General features: G+C 39.2%; 1 protein-coding gene across 1 annotated transcript in view; it reads left to right on the top strand.

Moving 5' to 3' along the window:
• LOC134630417 (spondin-1-like) overlaps nt 1–23,555 on the top strand; it is a 110,991-nt gene that overhangs the window by 77,820 nt on the left and 9,616 nt on the right. Inside the window, exons 7-11 of the mRNA XM_063477684.1 lie at nt 3,693–3,757; nt 7,054–7,255; nt 12,011–12,151; nt 13,204–13,279; nt 16,166–16,348. Coding sequence (XP_063333754.1) covers nt 3,693–3,757; nt 7,054–7,255; nt 12,011–12,151; nt 13,204–13,279; nt 16,166–16,348 — 667 coding nt within the window. The remainder of the gene's footprint in view (nt 1–3,692; nt 3,758–7,053; nt 7,256–12,010; nt 12,152–13,203; nt 13,280–16,165; nt 16,349–23,555) is intronic.

Genomic DNA, 23,555 nt, shown 5'->3' with positions numbered 1-23,555 from the left:
TAGTGACAAATTAAAAAAAAAAAAAAACAAAGCAGTCTTTACTTTAACCTGCCCCTAAATAGCTTATGCTATTGTTTTGAAAAGGCTTCCCAAACCTGAGGAAATGTAATATAGAACAAAACAAGCATGGAGGGAGTAGTTATTATGCTAGGAAAGTGTGATGAAGGTAAGGTCATTTTAATCAAACTAAATGTATGTGTGCGTCTCTTTTTAAGCTCTATCCTGTCCGTAGCCTCTCAGATTGTCATTTTCTTCCACCATTAAATCAGTCTTCTCATTTCCTGCCTTGCTCTTTTTAAAATCTCTCTCCTTTCGTCCTCCTTGTCTCACTTTATGAATGCTTGTCGTTTTTCTCCTTCTTCCTCCAGAATCTTTCCCTCCTGTTTTCTGTCCTTACCCAACAAGCGTCTCTAAATCCGTGTCCTTGTCCTTCTGTTCTCCTGTTTCTCTTCTCCTCGAAAACATTCGTGAAAATGTAATGTGCATTTAAACATTACTAAATCACAGTCATTTTGTGCCATTACGATAATTGCCATAAACAAACAAGACCATTACAGGAAGATTTGCATCTCCTATGAGCCTCCACAAAGCATTTTGCATTATGTGATATTGGCTGAGGTCTGCCATAAAATGTGCAGGAGTGTTTCACAAGAACAGGGTGCTGTTTCTTTTAGCCTAAATTGAACCAAAACATTCAGAGTGTCTGGTAATGGCAGATGGTGAAAGAACGACAGAGAAAAATGCCTTCATCATGTTTATCCTGAGAATGTGTTTCTTGAAAGTATAAATTGTGTAATTACTGAGTTTCTCATGTTTAAACAAGAAAGATGAAACAGAGACAAATGTTTAGTCATGTTTAGTTTATTCGTATTAAGAACTAGTAGCCTATTATCCGTAATTTGAACAGGAAAAAAGTACATAATGTACATAATATGTTTAGTGCATCCTTCACCCACCTTCTCCTTGGTGTGAAAACCTATGTAATTTCTTTTATTTGAGGGATTCAGTTGGACTTAAATATTAAAACAGTACCAGTGTTGATTACTTCAACCTTTCCACAGACGACTTTGTTGTCTCCTAAAGCCTGGACTGAACCATTACATTAGATCAAATACTGAATTTTGTTGGGCATAAGAAGTCTGCAAAACTATATGAAAAGATGCTGAAACTGCTTTTCAAAATGAGCCACGTGCATTTTTCTTTCCTTCTTTGCTGGACAACTTTGACCCGTTACCATCTGAGGCAGCTGGATTCTTTATCCGATTCACAAGATCACGAGAATCCCTCTTGCCAGGTCAGCGAGCCCTGTGTCATTTCCATTTAGTCCAAGCTGCTGATGTCTCAGAGATGCACACGAGGTGCAAAAGTGTGACCAGTCTCACTCCACACACATCATGTTTGAACCAAAAACCCAATCTTTTGAAAAACTTAACCAACTACTTTTTGTATGCATGGATAAATAACTAGTAAAAAGTCTTATAAATGTCTGGTTTACCTTTAAAATAACCTTACATATTTATAAATGTTCTAAACAGTATTTATTAACTTTTACAATAAAAGAAATATAATAATCTTCTACAAACTGGTTGGTAACCAGTCAGCAACTCAAATAAACTGTCATTTTATCAGTAAAATAGGTTTTAGTTGTTCTCTCCCTTCAAATCTTCTGTAAACGTTGGTCTGCTTGCAAACTGACGCTAACTTTTGTCTATAACTTGTCCCTAATCATCCAAAACTAAATGGCCCTAAATGTTGGTAATTAAATGTGTTAATGTTTTTCCAGTTCTCTGTACTTGGCACCCGAACACACCATGTTTTTTTGGCAATAGTGAGACGGCTTGGTCACCCTGAACTCATCAAATGTGGATCCTTGTAAAGTACTCCTTGGCTTGTGGTGTGTAAACCCAAACACAGCTAAACAGAGTGAACACAAATTAAAGGGCAATACTCAAAGCACCCAAATGTTGTGGCTTTCTCTATTGCCACCCAGTTCGCTTCCAAATCCAGACTTTATCAGGCTGTTAAAAAAGAGTTATCTGTGTCCAGTTGTGCCATTGCCATCGTATCAAGGCTCTAATGGAAGCCTTTTTGCATATCTCTGTGCTACCAGTTGATGGGGACACTACGGTTTTGTTTTAGACTCTGTGATGAGGATTTGTTGGATTTTCCTAAACCATCCTCTGTCAGTGTGAGAGCAGTAGCTAAAGTTAAACTAAAATGACACTGAAATGTGAAATGAGTCATTGCTCTGTGTCTCATTAAAGCAACAGGGAAAAAATGTATTCAGTGACACACCAAGCTGCTGTAGCATGGATCATTTCCTGTCTTATATGACTTTGGAAGAAAGCGCCACATAAACGAGGAGAGCTTGTATATTAATATGCTGATGGATGATAAAATCAAAGCATTCTGTTGTCTATTATACAATCAAGATACTTTTTTTTTGTCATCATGACAAGATTGTTTTTCTCCTAAGCTTTTGTTTTTAATTGAACTTTGTGGAGCTACTGTGGATTCGTGAAAGAAACACAAAAAGCAGATTTGCTTCAAGGGAAAATATGAAAAAAAACCCCGCATATATTATTGCTGTCTCTGTGGATGACACCTTCCTGTGTGGTTATCCGTTCATGGCTCATGTGTCCTTCTATTTATGAGTCTGTCTCTTTTGAGTCCATCGTGGCAGCTTTTGGAGATGGCACTGCATTTCTGCTCCTCTGGCTCTTTGTAGTCGTATAAATATCTGCGTGTGCATGTATTTGTGTGTGTGTGTGTGTGTGTGTGTGTGTGTGCGTGTGCGTGTGCGTGTATGCGTGTGTGTGAGGGAGAGGAGGTTGGTGGGGTCTGAAGCCAAAGAAGTCACAGAGCCCCGGGCTACTCTGAAGAGAAGATGGACACTTGCTTCTACACCAGTTTTCCTCCATGTACATACACATGCAAACACCCGCACACCCAACAACCAACCAACCAAGATACACACGCACGCGCACGCAGTAACACACACACTCTTGTTTTCTCCTCACTGCCCCAGGGAAGAGAGGAAGAGAGGAGGCTTTCAAGGCGACTGTGGAACCTTCAGTCAACCAGAAAAAGGGATTTTTTTTTGTTTTGGCATATCCCAAACTGATTCAGTTGTGTGTGTATGTGTGTGTCTGTGTGTGTTTGTCTTTTAAGGAGAAAGAGACAAAAGATGGAGGTGGAGAAAACACAATAAAGGCTCTTATTAAAGCAGAAAGGGCACATTTCGACTTTCCAATTCAGTTCTAATCAAGTGCTGCGCCACACTAAATTCGTCATTTGTCTTCCTGCTTTTGGCTGAATAATTGGATGAGATGCATTATGATAGATAATGTGTTGCGCGGTCCATAAAGTGGCCATAATGCTACCGAGAGACTATAGAGAGTGGTGGGTGCTGCGCAGAGTATAAAGTGTGGCTCTGTGCTAGAATGACAGACAGCTATTATAAGACAGCATCGAGTCATTTTGTCCCGATAAGACACACTTTGTCCAGGCTCTTAAGCCTTTGAAAAGTGGAATACGCTTTGCTGTCCTTGGATGAGAGTACTCACCCTCAGTCATGTCAATTTGTCAATTTTGTCCTTTTCTCTGTCAATGTTTCTTTTTTGTCCCTTTACAGTCATCCATTTAGTGACAAATGACTTCTTGTAAATGTCTCTCTGTCTTTCTCTCTGCAGGGAGATGAAGTACTGACCGTCATTAAAACGAAGGCTCAGTGGCCTGCGTGGCAGCCTCTCAACCTGTAAGTATATCTTCAGTGTCAGTTTTGCTCAAGGGTGAGGTGCATCTTGGAAAGATGTGGTTGGAAATATTGAAAATTTAAATTGAACCTGTGAAACATCAGCCATAAAATTAAATTCTTGATTAAAGTTTTTGTTTTACTTTATTATTACCTAATTATTTGTGTATTATTTATTATTTACCTTTGTATTAGCTGACAAAATGATAAAAAAAAGAACCCCAGTCAGAGACAATGGGTATCCTGAACATAGTTATTGACTTTTAAACTTTTTTTGTTAATCTGGGTTAATATGACGTTTGACTCTTCTTCTCTACAAAACAGACAGATGGAGCGCTTCAGACACAGACTTTATAAGTCAATAGGTGATATAAAGAAGGTCAAACAATTTAAAAACAATAAGCAACACTGGTTGCAAATAAGAGAACAGTGTTGCAGAAAATTCTTAATCTTTTGAGTTTACAAGTGAACATATTTATTTTACTGTTTGTGTGAAAGCTGAACGTTCGAGTGGAAAAATTGAAACTTGAACACTGATTATAGGCTATTTGATTCATTCAATTCATAACAGTGGAAATCAATTTAGTTCTTGACTCGATCAAAGTGAAATTAATTGTATTTATTGATTTTTTTTTCTTAGCTGATAGATGGTCTACCTTTAGTTAATAGCAGTGTAGAATGAAAGCAGCAACTTTGAGCCAAGCTAAAACAAAACAAAACACACATTTGGACATTTTATGCATGACCAGCTAAATGAATGTAAATTACTGTGACAATGTGATGCGACAGACTGTATAAAAGATGGATGTAGCTACTGTGATATCAGACACTGGTTTGTGAAGTCTGATTTTGAAGCCTTGAGATGAGCGTTTCACAGGGTCTTGTTGCTTTGAAACCGGATGTGATGACCGAGGCTTGGATCTGATTGTGAAACTGAACGCAATTCCTGATTAATCATCCTTTTTCAAAATTAGAATGTCTAAAATTTACAGAATATACTTGATGCGTTATTTAGTATGATCCAAAATGAGGGGTTGAGCCCACAGACTTGTAGAGCAGTGGTCCTCAACCCCCGGGCCGCGAGAGTTGAGCCTTGGGTGGGAAATTTATGGTTTTCAGGGTTTTTATCATTATCTCGGTTTCACTGGGTCTTTTCCCGTGTTGTAATTGTGTGTCTTATTTTGAAAGAAATATTTACGCGTTACCATAGCGACCAGAGAGGATTAAGGGGCAGAGAGGAGGATGTTACTCTCAGTGTTGTTGGCGGATTTCAGGAGGACGCTGCTAATAAAGTTACACAATTACACAGTGAATTTGCGTTTATTATTATATTTACAAAATACCACATCACAGTTTTTGCCTTGGTCGTATCATTTTATTTTGTTGTATTTATCTGCGACACCTTAAAGGCCGGTCCGTGAAAATATTGTCTGACATTAAACCGATTGGGGACCGCTGCTCTAGAGGACTGAAAGTCTTTTTGCAGCCACAGGTATCGCCACCTGGTGGCCAATAAAAGGCTGTCAGGTTTTAGCCACTTCCATGTTGGCTTCACCTTTGAACCAGAAGCTACGACCATCCTTTATACCATCTATTTGTGACTCATACAGTTTGCCCTGCTGCAAGGTTCCATTTGTGTTATTACTAATGTGTGGCTTACCAGGTAGCATGTGTATTCCTTCACCAGGAAATATATACTTATCTTACAACATGTCCCCAGGAAAGAAAGCAGTGAAAATGTGGTGCTTGGAGCTGATATTAAACCAAAATTGGGACTGAGTTATGTGTTTACCGTTATTTATCATGTTGAGTTAGCCAAGTTTAAAGGGAGTCTCCATTAGGAGACAAATCTCAATAGCCCATTAATCTCACTTCCTCATACATTATACATGCAGTATTTACTAGGGAACATTTAACCAGACATAATAGTGCCGTTTGCATGTTTTTTTTCCTGAATGTAAAATTTTGTCCCCATGTTTATGTATCTTTGGCTTGGCCAACTCGGGCCACTGTTGTTGGTAGGTGCACCTTTGTTTTGCAGGACCGTTTGCATCTCCTGTAGTTGAAATGCCTGGTTTTGTAAATTTATAAAAAATATGTTATTTTCTAGGCCTTAAATCAATCTGTCCAATTGAAAAGATTGTTCCTTCAAGCCAAAATTATTTTAAAGTGTCTGTTTTGTAAAGCATAAAATAATCTGTCTGGTTTGAAGCAACGTGGCAAAGAATTAGTTTTTATTGATTTACTTCTTTGTCTTCAAAAGACAAAGCAGAACGAGATTCATATTTCTGTCTTTGTTACTGATTACCAAGTGGCAATTTCAAGACATCGTGACCTCTCCACGAATGACAAAAAAACTAAAGCTAATCTTCCTGATGAGCAGTATTAAATTCTTAATTTGCAGGATAAGTATTTAAACGTTGGCTAAAAGTTTCATTTCTGACACACTCAGTGAACTTTGTATTATAATTAAAATTCAGATACTATTGTAATGTAATGCATACATTTTAATAAACGTACTCGTAATTGTTTTATGATGGTTTTCTTTATGCGCCTCTCAAAAGCCAGGCTCACTTGAATAGTTGCACACTCTGGCATCCTGTGCTCTCTTTGGAATTAGTTCAAGAGCAATTAGAAACTTATCACAATTGTAGCCCTCAGCACTGCATGAGCATGAACACACGCACACACATATACACACTAATGTACTGTATCTTTCACCAAACATCTGTTTAATTACCCCTCCTAGCGTTGTCTGTCATTTGCGATATATTGTGCCACTATTATATTTACTAATGAGAACATTCGCACACATGCTTGCACAGCTATACCTCCACACACTCACTGGGCATCTGAAGCATTGGCTCATTTTGTTGTATTTTGTTTGCAGACTTGTCAGGTGATTCTGAAATATTTGTGTTTGCACATATGTCTTGACTAATACATGATAATTAAGAAGATTTGTTTTGTCTTTTTAAAAGAAAGTTCAAATTGCTTACTTTATTGTATTCAGAATAGCTTAGTGCTTTCACTACCTTTTGGACGTGCAAAGAGAATATGTATCGATGAGCAATTTTCAGTCGCTAATTGGATATTTTAGAGCCTCAATTATCGAGCAATTAGCAGTGCAGCATAGATCAGAGGTCATGACATCAAAACTGGCTGTTTTTCACTGAAACGGCAACAGCTGAATGTTGGATATAATGATGAGATTATTATGCTCTACCATTACAGTAATACTTAGGGTATGGTTTGAATTATTTACCTTCTGTCGTTTCTTTCTCCACCACCATTTCTAGGCGAGCAGCTCCCTCAGCAGAGTTTTCCGTAGACCGGACGCGTCACCTGATGTCCTTCCTCACCATGCTCGGGCCCAGCCCAGACTGGAATGTGGGGCTGTCAGGAGAGGACCTCTGTACCAAGGAGTGTGGCTGGGTCCAGAGACTGGAGACAGACCTCATCCCATGGGATGCAGGCACTGACAGTGGCGTCACATATGAGGTGGTGTATCCTGATTCTACAAGTGTGATCTTTGCTGTTGGTTAGCAAGATCACATAAAAAGTGCCAGGCTAAAGTTAATAACTGTTGATGCAAATGGTAAATTGAGCACTCAAAGCTCTTTATACAACTTGCCTCATTCTCCCATTCATACAAGCACTTTTTTCTATGTAAGTGCATCTCACATTCGCAAACATTCAACTTGGGAATAGTACGTTTCCCAGGGATATTTGATCGACCCGCCAACGTTACGATAAGGAAGTGATTTGCTCTACCTCCTGACCTACATCCACCCCCGATTGAGGTGATTTCAACCCATGAAAATTTGCCGAGTATCTGGATCATTTTCTCTAAAATTGTGAAATAGGGCATTGGCCTTGGTTGAAAACACTCTCGGAGAACCTTTCTATTTATTTCAAACATTTTTGCCACTAGAAGACACCTGTAAAGTGCGACAGGCAGAAGAGGCGTTGAAGGTTTGTCACAGTTTAACAAAACTGCCACAGGAATCATTAAGGAATTATGGGACAATTAGCTTTATGAAACATGCCTTTTTATGTAGCATCAAATTCTCAGCATCAGCTCCTGCAGGAGGGCAAATGTCGCAGATCAATCTTTTAACTTTTCTTTAATCAACATGGGGTCCAACATGTAGGCTCCACTCTTAGCACGCTGCACCTCCAGCAGACAAGCTTGTGGCATAACTCTAGACATGGTGTAATACTCCATGATGTTCTGACCAGACCAAATATTTACATATATTTTTAATACCAGATCAGATGGAATAAGCAGTATAATATCTTCAAGTGAATTCTAAGAGATAAATCTGTTTATTGCCTTTTATTAGAAGGTTTAGTGCTGTGTGGCTGTGCTGGCATTAAATAGAATTTATAGCAAATTGCCTCATCACATCACAGCACTCTTGACTTTCACCTGTCTGTTACTCTGAGAGACTTCTTTGGTTTTCTTCATTTTTGGAATGCAAGGTGCTCATCCATATTCACCCACCGTTTGGAGACTAAAGGGATTTATTTATAGTTTACAAGCTCATGAATAAGCAAGGAGCTTACCCTGCAGAGTGGAGGTGGTAAATACCTTTCAAAAACCTCACTTACATAAAACCAGTCCTCTTTCAACTCACGTCTGTTACTTTGTAAACATGGAAGTGTTTCTTCTTAGTCTTTTATCACATAGTCTCTGCCTAAGCGCTCTAGCTGACACTGACACTCACATTCATATAATTTAAGGTTTTTTTCTGTATATGCACGTGCATTCAAAGTTATAAAATTAGGGACATTAATAAAAGTGTCGTCAATTTACTCACCATTTTCAAAAGGAAGTATAATTTAGACTACACAAAGTATACAGTTTCCTCATTTAAAAAAATAAATGTAACTTTGAGCAGTAGTGAGCTATTTTTGTAACCATGTTCTTTTATTCTGTGTATGAGTCAGCCTTTATATAAAATGTGGGCTATAACAGAAGTAATATATGTAACTATGCATTGCCTAGACCCTGCTGTTTCTTTAGTCCTTAAATGGCACATATTCCAAGCCGATAATGTCTTCTTACTTGGGTAAAAACAATGTATTGTTGCAAAGGTTTTACTACGAGATAATGAATGCATCATCCTGTACATCAGACATTGAATTCCTGCCACCCACATGCAGACATATGGAGGAACGTAGTCTTCCAGACACTTGCTCATAAACTATACAAAAATGCTTTTGCAGTTTTTGTGTTTGCAGACATTAGTGAAGCTGTTTTTATTGTTTTTTGTGTCTTCCACAAATACAATTTTTTCAACCAAAATGTAAGAAGAAAATGTTTTTTTTACATTTTGGTCTTAGTTAGATAATCCAGTGGACATGTAGGAGAAAGTAAGCAGGGAAATGACGTTAAGCAGATGGAAGAAAGCTATTCAGCTTAGCAAATGCAAGGATAATATGAATTCAACCAGTAACCAAGGCAACAGAGTCTTTTGTACATGGTCAAGCCAACATTGCCAAGCTTGAACTTGATACGTTATATTAAAAAAAATTTCCCCTCTGGCTCCTGCAGGCGGTCTATCCTGTAAGCTCGGGTCCTCTACCAGAGGCCTGGGAGCTTGAGGGTCCTGCGCAGTGTCTTTGCTGTTCCTACAACTGCACTCTTCTGGACAGAGATCTCAGATGTTGTTCTTGAGATCTAGTAGAGCCACTTGCCTAGCTTGGGAGTCACTGCACCTAGCGCTCCGATTACCACTGGGACCACTGTTACCTTCACTGAATCGATGTCTCGTTCACTCCTGGCATACAGCTTGATGTCATCCATGTAGAGGAGGTGGCCTACGATTGCATCATTCCATGGTCGGTATCCGTAGCCAGTCTTGTTAATGATCTCACTGAGGGGGTTCAGGCCTATGCAGAACAGCAGTGGGGGCAGAGCATCTCCTTGGTAGATCCCGGATTTGATGCTGACTTGTGCTACGGGCTTGGAGTTGGCCTCTAGTGTTGTACGCCACATCCCCATTGAGTTCCTGATGAAGGATCTTAGGGTCCTGTTGATCTTGTACAGTTCTAGGCATTCCAGGATCCAGGTGTGGGGCATTGAGTCATAGGCCTTCTTGTAATCAATCTAGGGAGTGCACAGATTGGTCAGTCTGGTGTTGCAGTCTTGGGTGAATGTTCTGTCTACCAGTAGCTGGTGTTTCGCTCCTCTGGTATTCTTGCCAATTCCTTTCTGTGCCCTGCTCATGTATTGTAGCCATGTGCCTGATCATCTTAGCCGCTATGATGCCTGACAGGAGCTGCCATGTGGTACTGAGGCAGGTTTTTGGCTGAACCATGTCAGGGCCTGGTGCTGTCCAACTCTTCCTGCCTTTCTTGGATGTCTGCCACTGTGATGGTTACTGGACCCTGTTCAGGGAGGTTGCTGTGGTCTGCCCCCTGACCCATGGTCCTGGCTCCCCCTTGCCGTAGCATTTGTGTTGTACCTCATCAATCTCTAGCTGTGAGAGCAGTTCCTTCTTCCGAATGTTGGAACACTGAGCTACTAGTTGTTTCGCTGTCAATCTGGATCCTGGGTATCGAAGATTCCATAGGCCACTCATGCTATTCATGTAACTCCTTCCTCTGGGATTACTTGTGTAGTAAAATTCCAACAGCACCCTATTTTCATCTCTTGCCCACCTATGCCATCTTGTTCCAGAAGCGCACTTCTCATCAGGGTGTCCTGGTTCCTCAACACCTGACGCGGACCTTGTTAATCTGGGCGACATCCGAGCCAGTATGGACCCGTACTGGATACAATATATGTATAACTATATCAAAGTGGAGTTTTTTTTATGGCTCCAATTCCTATACTGTTAATCCAATACTTGTGAAAACCTTTGAATTAAAAGTAAAGCTTTAATCATTTCCTGTTAATTTTAAAATCTTCTGTGGTGGCAATAAACAACTCTAACATGTAGATGTGCACCTGCAAAGCTCTGCATAGCTCCAACACAGCACCAAAGCATCACCATGCTAGAGTTATGAAGAGAATCATTAACACTATTGCAGTGGAGATGAGAGTGTAACTTTGTACCTCCTCTAATGGCTTATTTATTGGTGCTGAATATATTAAAATACATCAAAACAGGGCAGAATTAAAATGATGCTGAACTTGAGAGAACACAGAGAATAATTCATTATTGTCACATGTTTTTATCTCCTCTCTGGACATGGCAACACATGCTATGACACACACATACCTGGAAACAAAGTATCTCCTATTAAGGGTCTGTTTGAATGGATATAAGTGATGCATGGTAAGATCAAACAGAAATGAAGCTGTAGACCAGGTGGTTTATTGGAAAATCTGTGACTCCATAAGATCGCCTTTTTTACTTCCCCACCTATCCATTTTGGAACAGAATGGAAAATCAAAATCAGAAAGCTATTGTGTTGCTATTCATTTTTTTAATTATTCTACTATGAATAAGCCACTTATGTATTGTTTGCTTCACTCAAGAAGAATTCTGTTGTTCCCTTTTTAAAAGCCTGTTTCACAGACATGCATTCACAATAGGCCGCTATTGGATTAGTATTCTTGTCCCACAAATAATTCCCATGCCCTCAATATTTGCTGTTTAACTTTAATTACTCTAACCATTCCTCAGTGGAGGACTGGGACTCTCTTCTTTCAGGCATTTTGGATGCACAATATAGGAGAGCAGATGTTTTCCTCTAGGACACCATCCCTTCTTAGACCAAGTGCTTTGCTCTATCCTAATGTGGGAGAGTGTGAATAGCTCTCTTTCAGTTCACGACCCGATCTTTAGCCATTGCATATTATTTGGACACGTCCGCTTTCCCCTGATTGTTAAAGAGCCGTCAGAGCTGAGTCACCTTTAGATTCACGTTGAAACTCTGTGACATCTACCTAGGGAGATAAAAGTGAAAAGTAAGAGCCCTTTGATTTGGATTTCAGTATAGCAGGTCTGCCTTTAGTTGGGCGATAGCGTCTGTCTAGTTTTGCTATGGTGGAATATTTTTGCCCAGAGAGATTACTAAAAGCATAAAAGAGGGATGCAGCAATCTATATAGTGTTTAAACCAATAAAACATCTAAAACATAATAGAAATTAATATCATTAGGTTTGTCAGCATATACATGTATTTTATCTTCCACTAACAGTCATTTGAGTCACTTATAATATAAATGCTTTATTATTTTTTATAGTGCATGTTAAACTCCTTATAAGCTCATCGACACCCTTTCTTCTGCCTCTTTTAGTCACCAAACAAGCCCACGGTTCCTCAGGAGAAGATCCGACCTCTGACCAGTTTGGACCACCTCCAGAGCCCGTTCTATGACCCAGAGGGCGGAGCAATCACCCCTGTGGCCAGGGTAGTGGTGGAACGCATTGCTAGAAAGGTAAAAATTTCATCTGTGTGAATGTGTTTAGGGTTTCAAATAAACACAACTATACATTGCAGCTTTTTACTGTGGTGAGACGTTAAAGGGACCGATTAAATTTGGCCAAAACAGATGCCAATAGCGATTTTGACTTTGGCTCTTATCTATTTTACGTGTACTATTTTATGTGTACATTCGCGCCTAACTTATTTCATGTTGTAATAAGGGAAGTTTGAATCCCAACCACAAATAAAGGTACACAGTTTAATTCATAGGAAATAATGTGAAATTCTACTGTGGTTGATGCTTTTTCTGTAGATGGTTAAACTTTAAAGTTCACATAAAAAAAGTTTTTAATTTGACTAATAAAAATGTCAGTCACACACACACACACACACAGTCATCAGTGAGCTTTTTATGTTAATTGTGGGATTTGCTAGAATCTGAGTTTGTGTTGTAATAATGGTTAGCAAAGCCAGTGAAGGTCAGCAGATGACAAACATGCTTACAAATTAGCTCACCAGCAGAGGTACTAGTCTCACCTCATGTGACCCATGCAGTTTTTCCACTGCTTTTTGAAGTATCAAAAAGCATCTTTGCATTGTCATGCAAAGATACTTCACTGCAGTGAAGATACTGAAGTATCTTTGCATGACAATTAAAAATTATCCCTAATTACAGGGACCTTTACTGGACCTTGTTTTAGCTCCTTTTCCCTCCCTTTAGGACAACCTTTTTCCTGATTGGCTGGCCCTCAAAAACAAAAGATTTCAGGAGTAGGTGGGCAGCTGTGAGTGTGAGATCTCACTGAGATCATAGAGAGCCAAGTGTAGAAAAACTTTTTGAAATGAAGTACTTTGAAGTAATTTATTATTTAAAATTCATATAGTACATACATACACAGCAGAAAATAAAGGTAAATGAATAAGCGGTCTGCCTTAAATTAGTGTTATTTATCCTATGTTAAACTACTATTTTTAACTTCAGAAATAAAGTCTCAAAGTCACGCTTTGTCAACATGCTTTTGATAGTGTTTAAGTGTGTAGTCACATCTTTCCTCGTGTGCACAGGGGGAGCAGTGTAATGTGGTCCCCGACACCATAGATGACATAGTAGCAGATATTGGACAAGAGGAGAAGGAGACAGGTAAACACACACTCACATACATTCTTTCCTAATTAAAGTTGTTCAGGGAAAGACCCCAAACAAGACATAGTAGATTACCTGTAAGAGCCTCAGTGTTTAACTAATTATTCAAACCCCATGATTATAAGATATTGCATTCCTGTGCTTTGAACTTGCCTCTTTGTTCACAAAACTTTTACTTTAACTATTAAACCTTGTTCCTGGCAAAATGAGCAGCCACAATAGGGATTCAGTGTCTTCAGATTATCAAGGACGCACGCACAGCTCATTACAGACACAACTGGTATCATCTGAGACTCAGATGGAAGGTCACACAATCATAACACACATCTGGCAGGGCTTTGTCTCCACCCTGCTGTGTGCAGGTGGGCGCCCCACTGCTCCAGACCCCCACAGTTGCGTCTGGAGCAAGCCCTGCCCTTATCAAACATACTTGATATTCTGTGATGCAGCAGAGATGCTTTCAGTCTGGACACTGATGGCTGAGGCTCTACACATGAAATCTGTTTGTGACCGTTACCTGTTTGGCATAAAGTCATAAGACGTTCATTATGATGGTTATGAAAGTAGTTCTATTTTTATTTAACCATTAAACTTTTTAGAAAAGACAGTGAAGTTATGTGAAAAAGTTTTCACAGGACTCTGTTGCGTCTTCTACAAATTATTAAGAAGAAGGAATTAAGATGATAAGTAGAAGCAAGGGGTTGCTATTCAAATGAACCTGATCAGGAGGTTTGCCTTCCTATGTAAAAGAAAAGGTTTTTGTTTTAATTCAGACTCTACAGGACTCAGTCAGGATGTTAAATCTTAAAGTTCATGATAGTAGGAAAAAGAAACATCAGCATCTGGACAAACCACAAGACTTGTGTAACAATGTCCTTTGGACAGATGAGACCAAAGTAGAGATATTTGGCCAGAATGCACAGCACCACTTTTGGAGCAACCCAAACACAGCATTTCAATAGAAATGTCTAATATCAACTGTCAGCACGGTGGTGGAGCGGTGATGATTTGAGCTTCTTTTGTAAACACACGACCTGGGCAGCTTGCAGTCATTGAACATAAATTGCTCTGGATGCCAAAGAGTCAAATATGAGGCCATCTGTCCAACAGCTTGTTCCAAACAGGACAATGATCCCAAACACAGCAGCACATTTACAACAGAATGGCTGAGAAAGAAAAGAATTCAATTACCCAATCGAAGTCCAGACCTAAATTGAAGTGCTGTGATGGTACACAGGTGGTACCTGTGGTACCTGTCATGTTTGGGTCAAATGTGACAGATTTACAAATTAAAACACTCATAAATATTGTGTTTTACGTCTGATTGCCTCAAGGCCTTATGACATCCTCCACACTTTGCACTTGAACATATAAAAGTGATGAGCACCCCTTTCATTGAATTTTGAGTGTTTTAATCAACCTTGTTACATCTGTTGTGTTCCCGGTCAAAAGTGACCGCCATAGGAAATGAATGGGAACTGAACGACCAAATGAAAGACCCACTGAACTGAATTTGGTGGTGAAAAATGTTTGCTATGCTATTAAAACAGACTGGTCAATTTTGACTGGACCACTAAAGTAAGGGGTGGGGACCACAACTGAAAGGTTAAGAGAGCTGTGCATAAACACCTCTGCAAACATCAATGGACTGACTCAACTTTGTAAAGAAGAGTGGCCCAAAATTCCTCCTCAACGATGTGAGAGACTGATAAAGTTGTATAAAAAATGACTTCCACTTTCTGTTTTGAGATGCCCGTCAATCAAAGTGAGGTCTAGATGGATGTAAGTGGGTGCACGAAGGGTGTTTCTTTTTTTCCACCCAGTGTACAGTTATTAAGGAGGAAATTACAGAAAGGAGGCTGTAAATATGTTTTTCAGTGCTGTAAACATGGGGTTTTAAATGGCAGTCTGTAAGGACTGACACATGTTTGTAGACACTGAAGCAGAAGTTTTTCAGATCCAGAGGTTACTGCCTGCTGTAACCTGTTTTTTAAATCCTTATAGCAACTGTGTTTTTTAACGGTTTTTAGCCCAAATACGGGTTGTCGCATGACATTGTTTATGCTGTGCGTAGATGTTTTAGCCTATTTCTACTAGAAGTGGCTTTGAGAAGAGGGAAGGTTTTTGCCCACACAGCAGAATTCTTAAGAAGGATCTCCTGCCACCTAATGAATGTCTTCCTCAGTCAGTCATGAGTCATTTGCTTCTTTCCCCTCCTCTGTTCCTCTACCTGTCCTCGCTTTCTCCCTTATCTCTGCATGAGGTGACACTACAGAGACGAGTATCTATTTGGGCTGATCCCCCTGGTCCGCCTGAAGCTTTGACGCTTTCGCTTACACATCAGCTCAACGCTCCTCTTACCTTCCGCTTAGTGTCGGCAGCTCCTTTCTTCCCTCATTCTCCTGTCATTACACTTTATCCCAGAGAATTGGACCCACTCACGTTTGTCTCTGTGGCCTGGCAGTATATTCTCTCTCGCCTCTCGTCTCATTTTCTCTGCCTTTCTGAAGCCCTGAGGGAGCATTATTAATTGAAGCCAGTACCCCTGCTACTTCTTGTAGCTCTGCTATCACTGATAATTGGACAGGACATTCACAAATCACACTCCTCTCCAGCTTCTCCCCTCAGCTCCTTTCTCTCCCCCTCAGATGTCACTTTGTGGCCTCTTGTGGTCAACTACCTGTGGTAATCACCTTTGGATGCAGTTTTTATACAATCAATGTCAGTGCAGTCCCTCATCCCTCTCCCCTCCCACTTCATGTGACAAATGACTTCAGCAACTTCGCTGGAGTGAAAAGGAAAATTAAGTTTTGCAAAGCAAATTTATTTGCTGAAAAAAATGAAATTATTCTTTCCCAGTCATCACCGATCTTTCTCTCGTAGATGACACACCTGAGACGTGCATCTACTCAGGATGGTCTCCCTGGTCAGCTTGTAGCAGCTCTACATGTGAAAAAGGTCGCCGGATGAGACAAAGGATGCTGAAGGCCCAGCTGGATCTCAGCGTGCCGTGTCCCCACACTCAAGATTTCCAGCCCTGCATGGGCCCAGGATGCAGCAGAGAGGGTAAACACACACACACACACAGACACACACAGGTATTATTTGACAGATAACTCATGCAAATACACTCTGCAGTTTTTAAATGGCAGTTTCATTTGTTAAGGGAAGAACATTATTCAAGCCTACCTGGCTCTGTGTGATAAAAGTAATTTGTTAACTCGTGAATTAAATGTGACTAACCACATTTTTTTTCTTAGTTTCACTAGCTGCACCTAAGACTGATTACTGTCACTTGAACTGAATCTAACAAAGCAAAGTAGGTTAAAAAGAATCCCTAAAGGCAACACATAATACCACAATCTAAAGAAACAGCTGAGAACATTTAAGTTTGAGATGTAGTGCTCAAGTTTTCTTGTGGTTTCTCTGAGCACCGCTCCGACCTTGGAGTGAATTTGCAAGGACATGAATTCCTGGGAAGATTGTAGCATTGCATCAACACACCCTTAAATTCTTCACACCAGCAAACTGCAAAAGCTTTAGCTTTTATAGAGATCATCACACTTGCTGATGATCAGTTAATCAGGCGCGTTTGATTAGCAGCACCTGGCTGCTACTTAATACTGCAACGAAAACAGAGTGTTGGGGTTTGCTTAGATTTTCACAGCACTTCGCGGAGTTCTGTTTTTTTCACATGGCTGCATATATTGGGGGGAAATATTTATTTAAACTCCTGTTTTAATTTGTAAGTTTGCTGACTTACAAAGAAGCGAACAGTCTCTAATTCATATGGTAGTTTCATTCTATGGCCCAGAATGGATTACGTAAAAGTTTTAAATTGATTTGCATGTCATTAAGTGAAATAAGATCCCCACGCAAAGTATAACTAGTACATGGTTGCAAGAAATCAGGAGGGGTTCTGGCCCACTCCTCTTTATAGAAGGTCTCTAAATCCTTTATGTTGCTTCAGCTCTCTCTACAGATTATCCATAGGATTGAGGCCTGGAACCTGGCTAGGACATTCCATCACCTTAATGTGCTGCTTCTTTAACCACTCTTTTGTTGCCTTAGCGATATGTTTTGGTTAAATGTCATGCTGGAAAACCCATCTTCAGGGTTCAGGCTGAGGGAAGGAGGTTCTCATTCAGAATTTAGCAGCACATAGCGCTAATCCGTTGGCCCCTCAATGTGGTGAACTTGTCCAAAGCATAATGTTTCCACCTCTGTGCTTGACTGTGGGGATGGTGTTTTTGGGATCATGTTCCTTCTTGAACTGAGGGTGATTGATAGTCATTTCCAGTTTCTCCCATTTCCGAATAATCACATCAACAGCTGTCACCTTCTCCGAAAGCTTCTTGCTGATGGTCTTGTCGCCCAGCCCAGCCTCTACAATCTTGTCCCTGACATCTTTCGACAGCTCTTTGGTCTTGCCCATGATAGTGGAGAGGCTGGAATGGAAGAAACCTTCTGTTGAGAGGTGTGCTTTATACACACGCAGTGGATTGAGACTCTAAATTGGAGCCTGACTCTTGGCTGTGTTGTAGGGGATCAAACACACATTTCACAATATGACATGCAAATCAATTTATAACTCTTATATGTTTGTAATGTGTTTGTTCTGGATTTTTGTTTGATATTCTGTCTCTCTCCATTCAAATGAAATATTAAAATTTGGAGACTATTTATTTCTTTGTAAGTGGGATCAAATAATTATTTCCCCCTCCGTATATATTCTGGTAGAGGTTGAACGTGAAGTTCTTCTAGACCCCAACAGTAGATTGCAGTGAGTGTACTGGGCAGGAGTTCATTTAAGTTTTGTCTGCATTAATAATGGAGGCTTTAGAAGAGAATAAGATTTCTCAGCCAGATTTATTTCAGTAAATATCGGGTGACTGTAGCTCAGGAGCAGGTCAACTACTGATTGGAAGGTTGGTGGTTCGATCCCTGGCTCCTCCAGTCTGCATGTCAAGTATCCTTGGGCAAGATACTAACCCCAAGTTGCTCTCCGATGAATCCATTGGAGTGTGAATGTGTGTGAATGTTGTTAGAAAAGCACTCAGTTTAGAGACAGTACTTGTGTGATTGGGTGAATGTGGCATGTTGTATACAGCACTTTGAGTACTCCGGGAGAGTAAAAAAGCGCTATATAAGAATCAGTCCATTTAAATAATATTTATGCAGTTGTGTAGAAGGACCTCTAATAACCCTGACAAAATGCAAATGCAGATCATTTTTCATCTTCCTTATTAGATTCAAAGTAACTGCTTTTGAATTCCTTCTGAGGAAGGCCAAAAGAGAAGATTTTTACCTACTAAAGAGCCCTGAAAACAAAATTCTACAAATAACATTATAAAAATTATCTAAAATACAAATTCAGGAGTAAAAAAAGATGTCCTCCACAGTGTGGAAAATAGACATTTATTTCATTTATTTGTTTTCTCCTACTGTAAAAGTTAAGAGCAACTCTTGAGTGGCACTAATTTAGATTTGTTTAATGTCTTTAAATTGTGACACCATTACTTTTAATTAAATACCTTCTTATACAGTAAATTAGGCATTTTAATTAAACATCGCCCATCTGTTATGAACACGTCTGCCCACATTCCAACTGTGGCAGCAGAATAATTAAATTTCTATATTCTTTCCAAACACATGCAGCACACGTCAAAACAAGCTTAAATTTTTCGGTTAAAGCTAATAAGAACAACTGGAGGACTGTTTAAGTATCTGTGCAACACAACTAAATGAACTCCCTCTTAAAAACCATGTGCTTTTAGAGTTTTGGACTTTTGGCTTCCAGTATGATCTTGTTATTGGTCCTTTAAGCCAGTACAAGAGAAACAAAAGATTAAAAAAAAAATTAAAAAACATTTCTGTTATATAATGTCTGTTTATTTTTGTGTTTATTGTTATATTCTCGACCCTTGTTTCATTTCAAAAAGGTACGTTATTATGACTTGTAAGATTGCCACATTTTTAAGCCAAATCAGCATTGTTTGTGTCTTCCTGCTGCCCCCTAGTGCAAAATAAATTAAAAGTTGCTGTTAATTCCTTGAGTGATATAAATCGGCTCAAATCCCAGTTTCAATCTGATCTTCAACTAAATGTACTACAGCAGTGAACACATTCACAAATCCTTTAAGCATCTTTTAACCAAGTTATCAACATAAATTACGATCCATAATAATAAATAAATATAAATTTGTCAGGTGTTAAGATCCCCAGCATGTAAAATGGTACTAATAATGCTGATAGTGTATTTATAAGGTCAAATTGTATTTAGTTTGTGACTTTCTTGAGTCCAAAAGTTTGAATAGAGATTTCAGGCTAACCACAATTTTGAAATTTCATTCAGTGGTTAAAATTATTAAAATTTATTAAAGATACTAAAGTGTAATTTTGGAACTCTGATTAATCACTAAATCACTAAAATTCCAAAAATGTTAGGACACTGTGTAAAAAGTAACTATAAAGAATTCAACGATTAAAGTCCAAACTGTACTCACAAAAGAACAAATATTTAAACTGAGACATTTACTCATACATCATAAAATATGTTGGTTTATTTTGAATTTTATGACCGCAACATGTCTCCAAAGTTGGGTTACAGAAAGAAAAGGGTGAAAATGATAGTGGTACTGAAAAGCAACTCATTAGCTCACTTGGCAACCGGTCAGTAACATGACTGGGTGTAAAAAGAGCATCTCAAAGAGGCAGTTTCCTCTTTGCTTTATGCACATCCACATTGTGCCTTTGCAGATGGTCAAGCTGCCAATCAGTGCTGAAAGGTATATACAGGTTTTAGAGGATATGCTCCCATCCAGACATCATTTACATGTACGTCTGTGTGTATTTCAGCAAGAACGAAAGAAGACTCAGTGCTGTTTAAAAGCTAGAATCCTGTATCAGAAAAGAATGGCACAACTGTTGCTAACTGTGGTTAAACAGTTAGCAGGTGTTTTCTTGACATTTTACACAGTTTGTATAACCAGAGTTGTATTCACTGACTTTAAATTGTTAAGCATTTTCAACCTGTGCTCTACGACAACAATAATCAAAGCAGCCAACACTCACTTGTCTTCTGCACCCAGAGGAAAGCTGGGGAGTGCTGAATTGTTTTTTACCTCACTCTGCTCCACATTATAAAACCTTAGCAAAACCAGTATGTTGGCATGGCTACACATCAGTGCCCCCTTAAAATGGTATTAGTGCCAGATAGATAAGTTGGTCTGTAGTGGCTGGTTTGGAAAAAAAAATCTCATGTCTGATGGAATAGAAATGATAATGTAAGTGACTGAATGTATAACTAACATGACAACAACCATTTTTAAAAATGCTTCAACAAACTCATGAGTCACTTCTCTTCACAATTTCAAATTCAGTCTGTTAAAAAAGCTCATCACACTATTCAAAGTTTAGCTTTAGCAGGAAGTTTTTGTATTCTGTAAAGGTGTCCTGACCTAAAAAACACAGGTGAAATGCATTTCTGTTCCCCTGAAGAGAGGGCAGAGACCTCACTACAGGAAACCTGGACACAACACCACCTGGGCTCATTGATTCTGTTTTTCTCCTTGCCATTAAGCCGAGTCATCATTTCACAGCTACGACATTGACTACTTTGGCTCTCAGTCTCATCAGTGGAATGTTCAGCTTGTTTCAAGTGGACCTAAACCTAAACTTAATAGCGACGAAGTTAAAAATATAATAATACACAAACAATAATTACAGAAATTAACAGAGCAACGACATGTGGAATGTCACAGTCACAAATTTTACTAAATGAATCAAAATACAATTTTGTAATATTACATTAAAAAAAGTTTGTATTTCCTATGTTCTAATCCTTTTAGAGTTTGAGACATTAAAATCGGATCAACAAGAGGGGCAATCAGTGAACCTTCGAAATAAGCAGATTAAAGCTTCGCTATTTATCTTATTCCAAAAACAAAACGCACTCAGTGACTCTGGGTGGTTCATTGTGGCTTAAACCAATTGAATCTTGTTCCCTTGGTTATATTTCACAGCCCGGTGAAATTATTTTCTACCTAAATTCCATTGTGGCAGTTTAGGTTATTGTTATGAGGGATTACTGTGCGCTTATGGAAGGAAACAGGTGGCACCTTTGTCATTAAAAAGTGAATCTCCAGCTAGTTACTACGAAAGCTCCATTTAAGAAAAAGGCCACGCATATCTGAAGATATGTTTATATAGTTTCATCAAGGGAATATGTGACAAAATACAGGAAATCCCTAATCACACAGAGTAAACACTGGTAATTGGATACCCTAATTACTTCACTCAAACATAAAAGATTATGTGGATCAGGTCTTGGTGCTGGATGGCCTGCTGCATCCAGGATACTTAAATCAGGATTTGATTGTGTTTATCTCTAAAAGAAGCACCGTGCTTTCAATCTTATGTTAAAGCTAATAAGAGCAAGTGGAGGATTGTGTATGTGCGGGAAGCCAATTATCAGTCTGACACAAAGTGAGGGCCCACACACACATATTTACTAAGCTGACAGTTCACGCTAATCTAGGTTATCAAATTACTTTCAACTTTTTCCACATTTCTTTCCTCCTCCTCTCAGTTTCTCTTTCTTCTTGCCAGATGAGAAACTTTTTTGTCTGATTTCAGTCAGAGTTGATGGACCTTTGCTTAAAAAAATGACAGCAAGCACACAAACGAGCAGAAAACTTTGGAAGTTTGCTTTTGCCCGTTTTTCGGTGAAGTTGTCAATTTGGAACAAATACTGAGAGGCAGTAAAGTCAGCCCCTGTCTGCTCCCCACCCACCTCCTCGCTCTTCTTCTTTTGCTCCCAGGGTGTCTACAAGGCCTCAAACTAGTGAAGCTCCAGCTGTTCAAGGCTCAACAAGCTTCTAACACACACATGCACACACTTCCACCCCTCACTACTCCTCTTATTGATTACCAGCCAGCAACATGGATAGCTTTTTGTTCCTGAGCGCCTCTCCTTTGTTTTCATTTAGCGCTCCGTTAGTGTGCAGTGGGAGATTGATAATTGCAGGGTTCATGCTGGGGCTGGATAGAGGCCGCCTCCAAGGGTGATTAATATTCCTGGGAAATATTTTGGCTCTCTAGAGGCCTCATCCAAGCTTCAAATACCTGTATCTTTTATTAATGATTCACTTAGCTCTGCTTTATTAGGCCACCTCTGATAAGTAACACTATTCTCAGTTTGGTAGGAGGCTTATACATTTCCAAAAAGAAGAAAAAAAGAAAAACCCATGCTAAGTTGCTTGAAGTTCATTCGTTCCTTCTTTTAAAAAAATTCTTACAAAACGATCTCTTTGTATCCGACTCCCTTTTGTCACTTTTGATTCACTGTCTTAGTCGCTATTCTCAGAAGAGGTGTTGGAACAAGATGGCTCATACAGCATCTCTCTGTAAGTGAAGAACAGGGAGATCTCGAAGCACCATTCTGGCTAATAGTGATAAAATATATCAGAGTGGAACCTTGTTAAGCTCGAGAAGCTGCAGTTCACTTTTCAGCTGATACACAGCGAGGTCATACATATTGACTTCCACTCCCTGAAGGCCCCTGCTGTGAATAAGACTGTCCCTCAGGCAACTCGCCTTATTAAAAGAGAGTTAAGGCAGTGTCCGAGGAAGGGCTTTTTAAAAGTGGCACTTTCAACTCTGAGATGACTGAACAGGCTGAAGCCTAAGCAGCTGTGGGGGGATTCTGGTTTGGTGTGTAGAGAGAGGATCCTGTAACTCAAGTGCTCCTGTATGGATTCTTTTTGATGAGGACCTCTTGACTGAGATAGTGAAGCTGAAATAGCTCACTTGGGAGAGTGCTAGACTGAAGATCTGAAGGTCCCATTCCAATACTGGGTTTTAGCAGCAGAAAGGTTGTTTCTGCAGAAGGCACAGGTGGGACAATAAAACACGTTTCCTGGTGAAATTACTTTTCTTTGCATGGAAATGTTGGGAATTTTTGAGTCTTTTTTCCACAATGGTTTAAATCTTCTAGGATAAAATGTAAAACATCTAAAGAAGTTGACATTTCAAAAGCATCTTCTGAAAAAATAAATGCAGTGATTTGCTTAAAATTTAGGAGCTAAAAACAGCACTTCCATATAAATAAGGTAAGTATATTAAAAGTTAGAGTTATAAAAAAATAGTAATATGCAACATATAAAAGCTGCGTCTTTAATATTCTGTAAAATCAACAATTTTGTTTTTAAGACTTATTCATTTGTGCTCTGACTCTGGAAGGTTCTGAAGTTATAGAATAGAATAGAATAGA

Source organism: Pelmatolapia mariae, linkage group LG7, assembly GCF_036321145.2.
Source record: "Pelmatolapia mariae isolate MD_Pm_ZW linkage group LG7, Pm_UMD_F_2, whole genome shotgun sequence".
NCBI lineage: Eukaryota > Metazoa > Chordata > Actinopteri > Cichliformes > Cichlidae > Pelmatolapia > Pelmatolapia mariae.
This window is presented reverse-complemented; position numbering and strand designations above follow the sequence as displayed.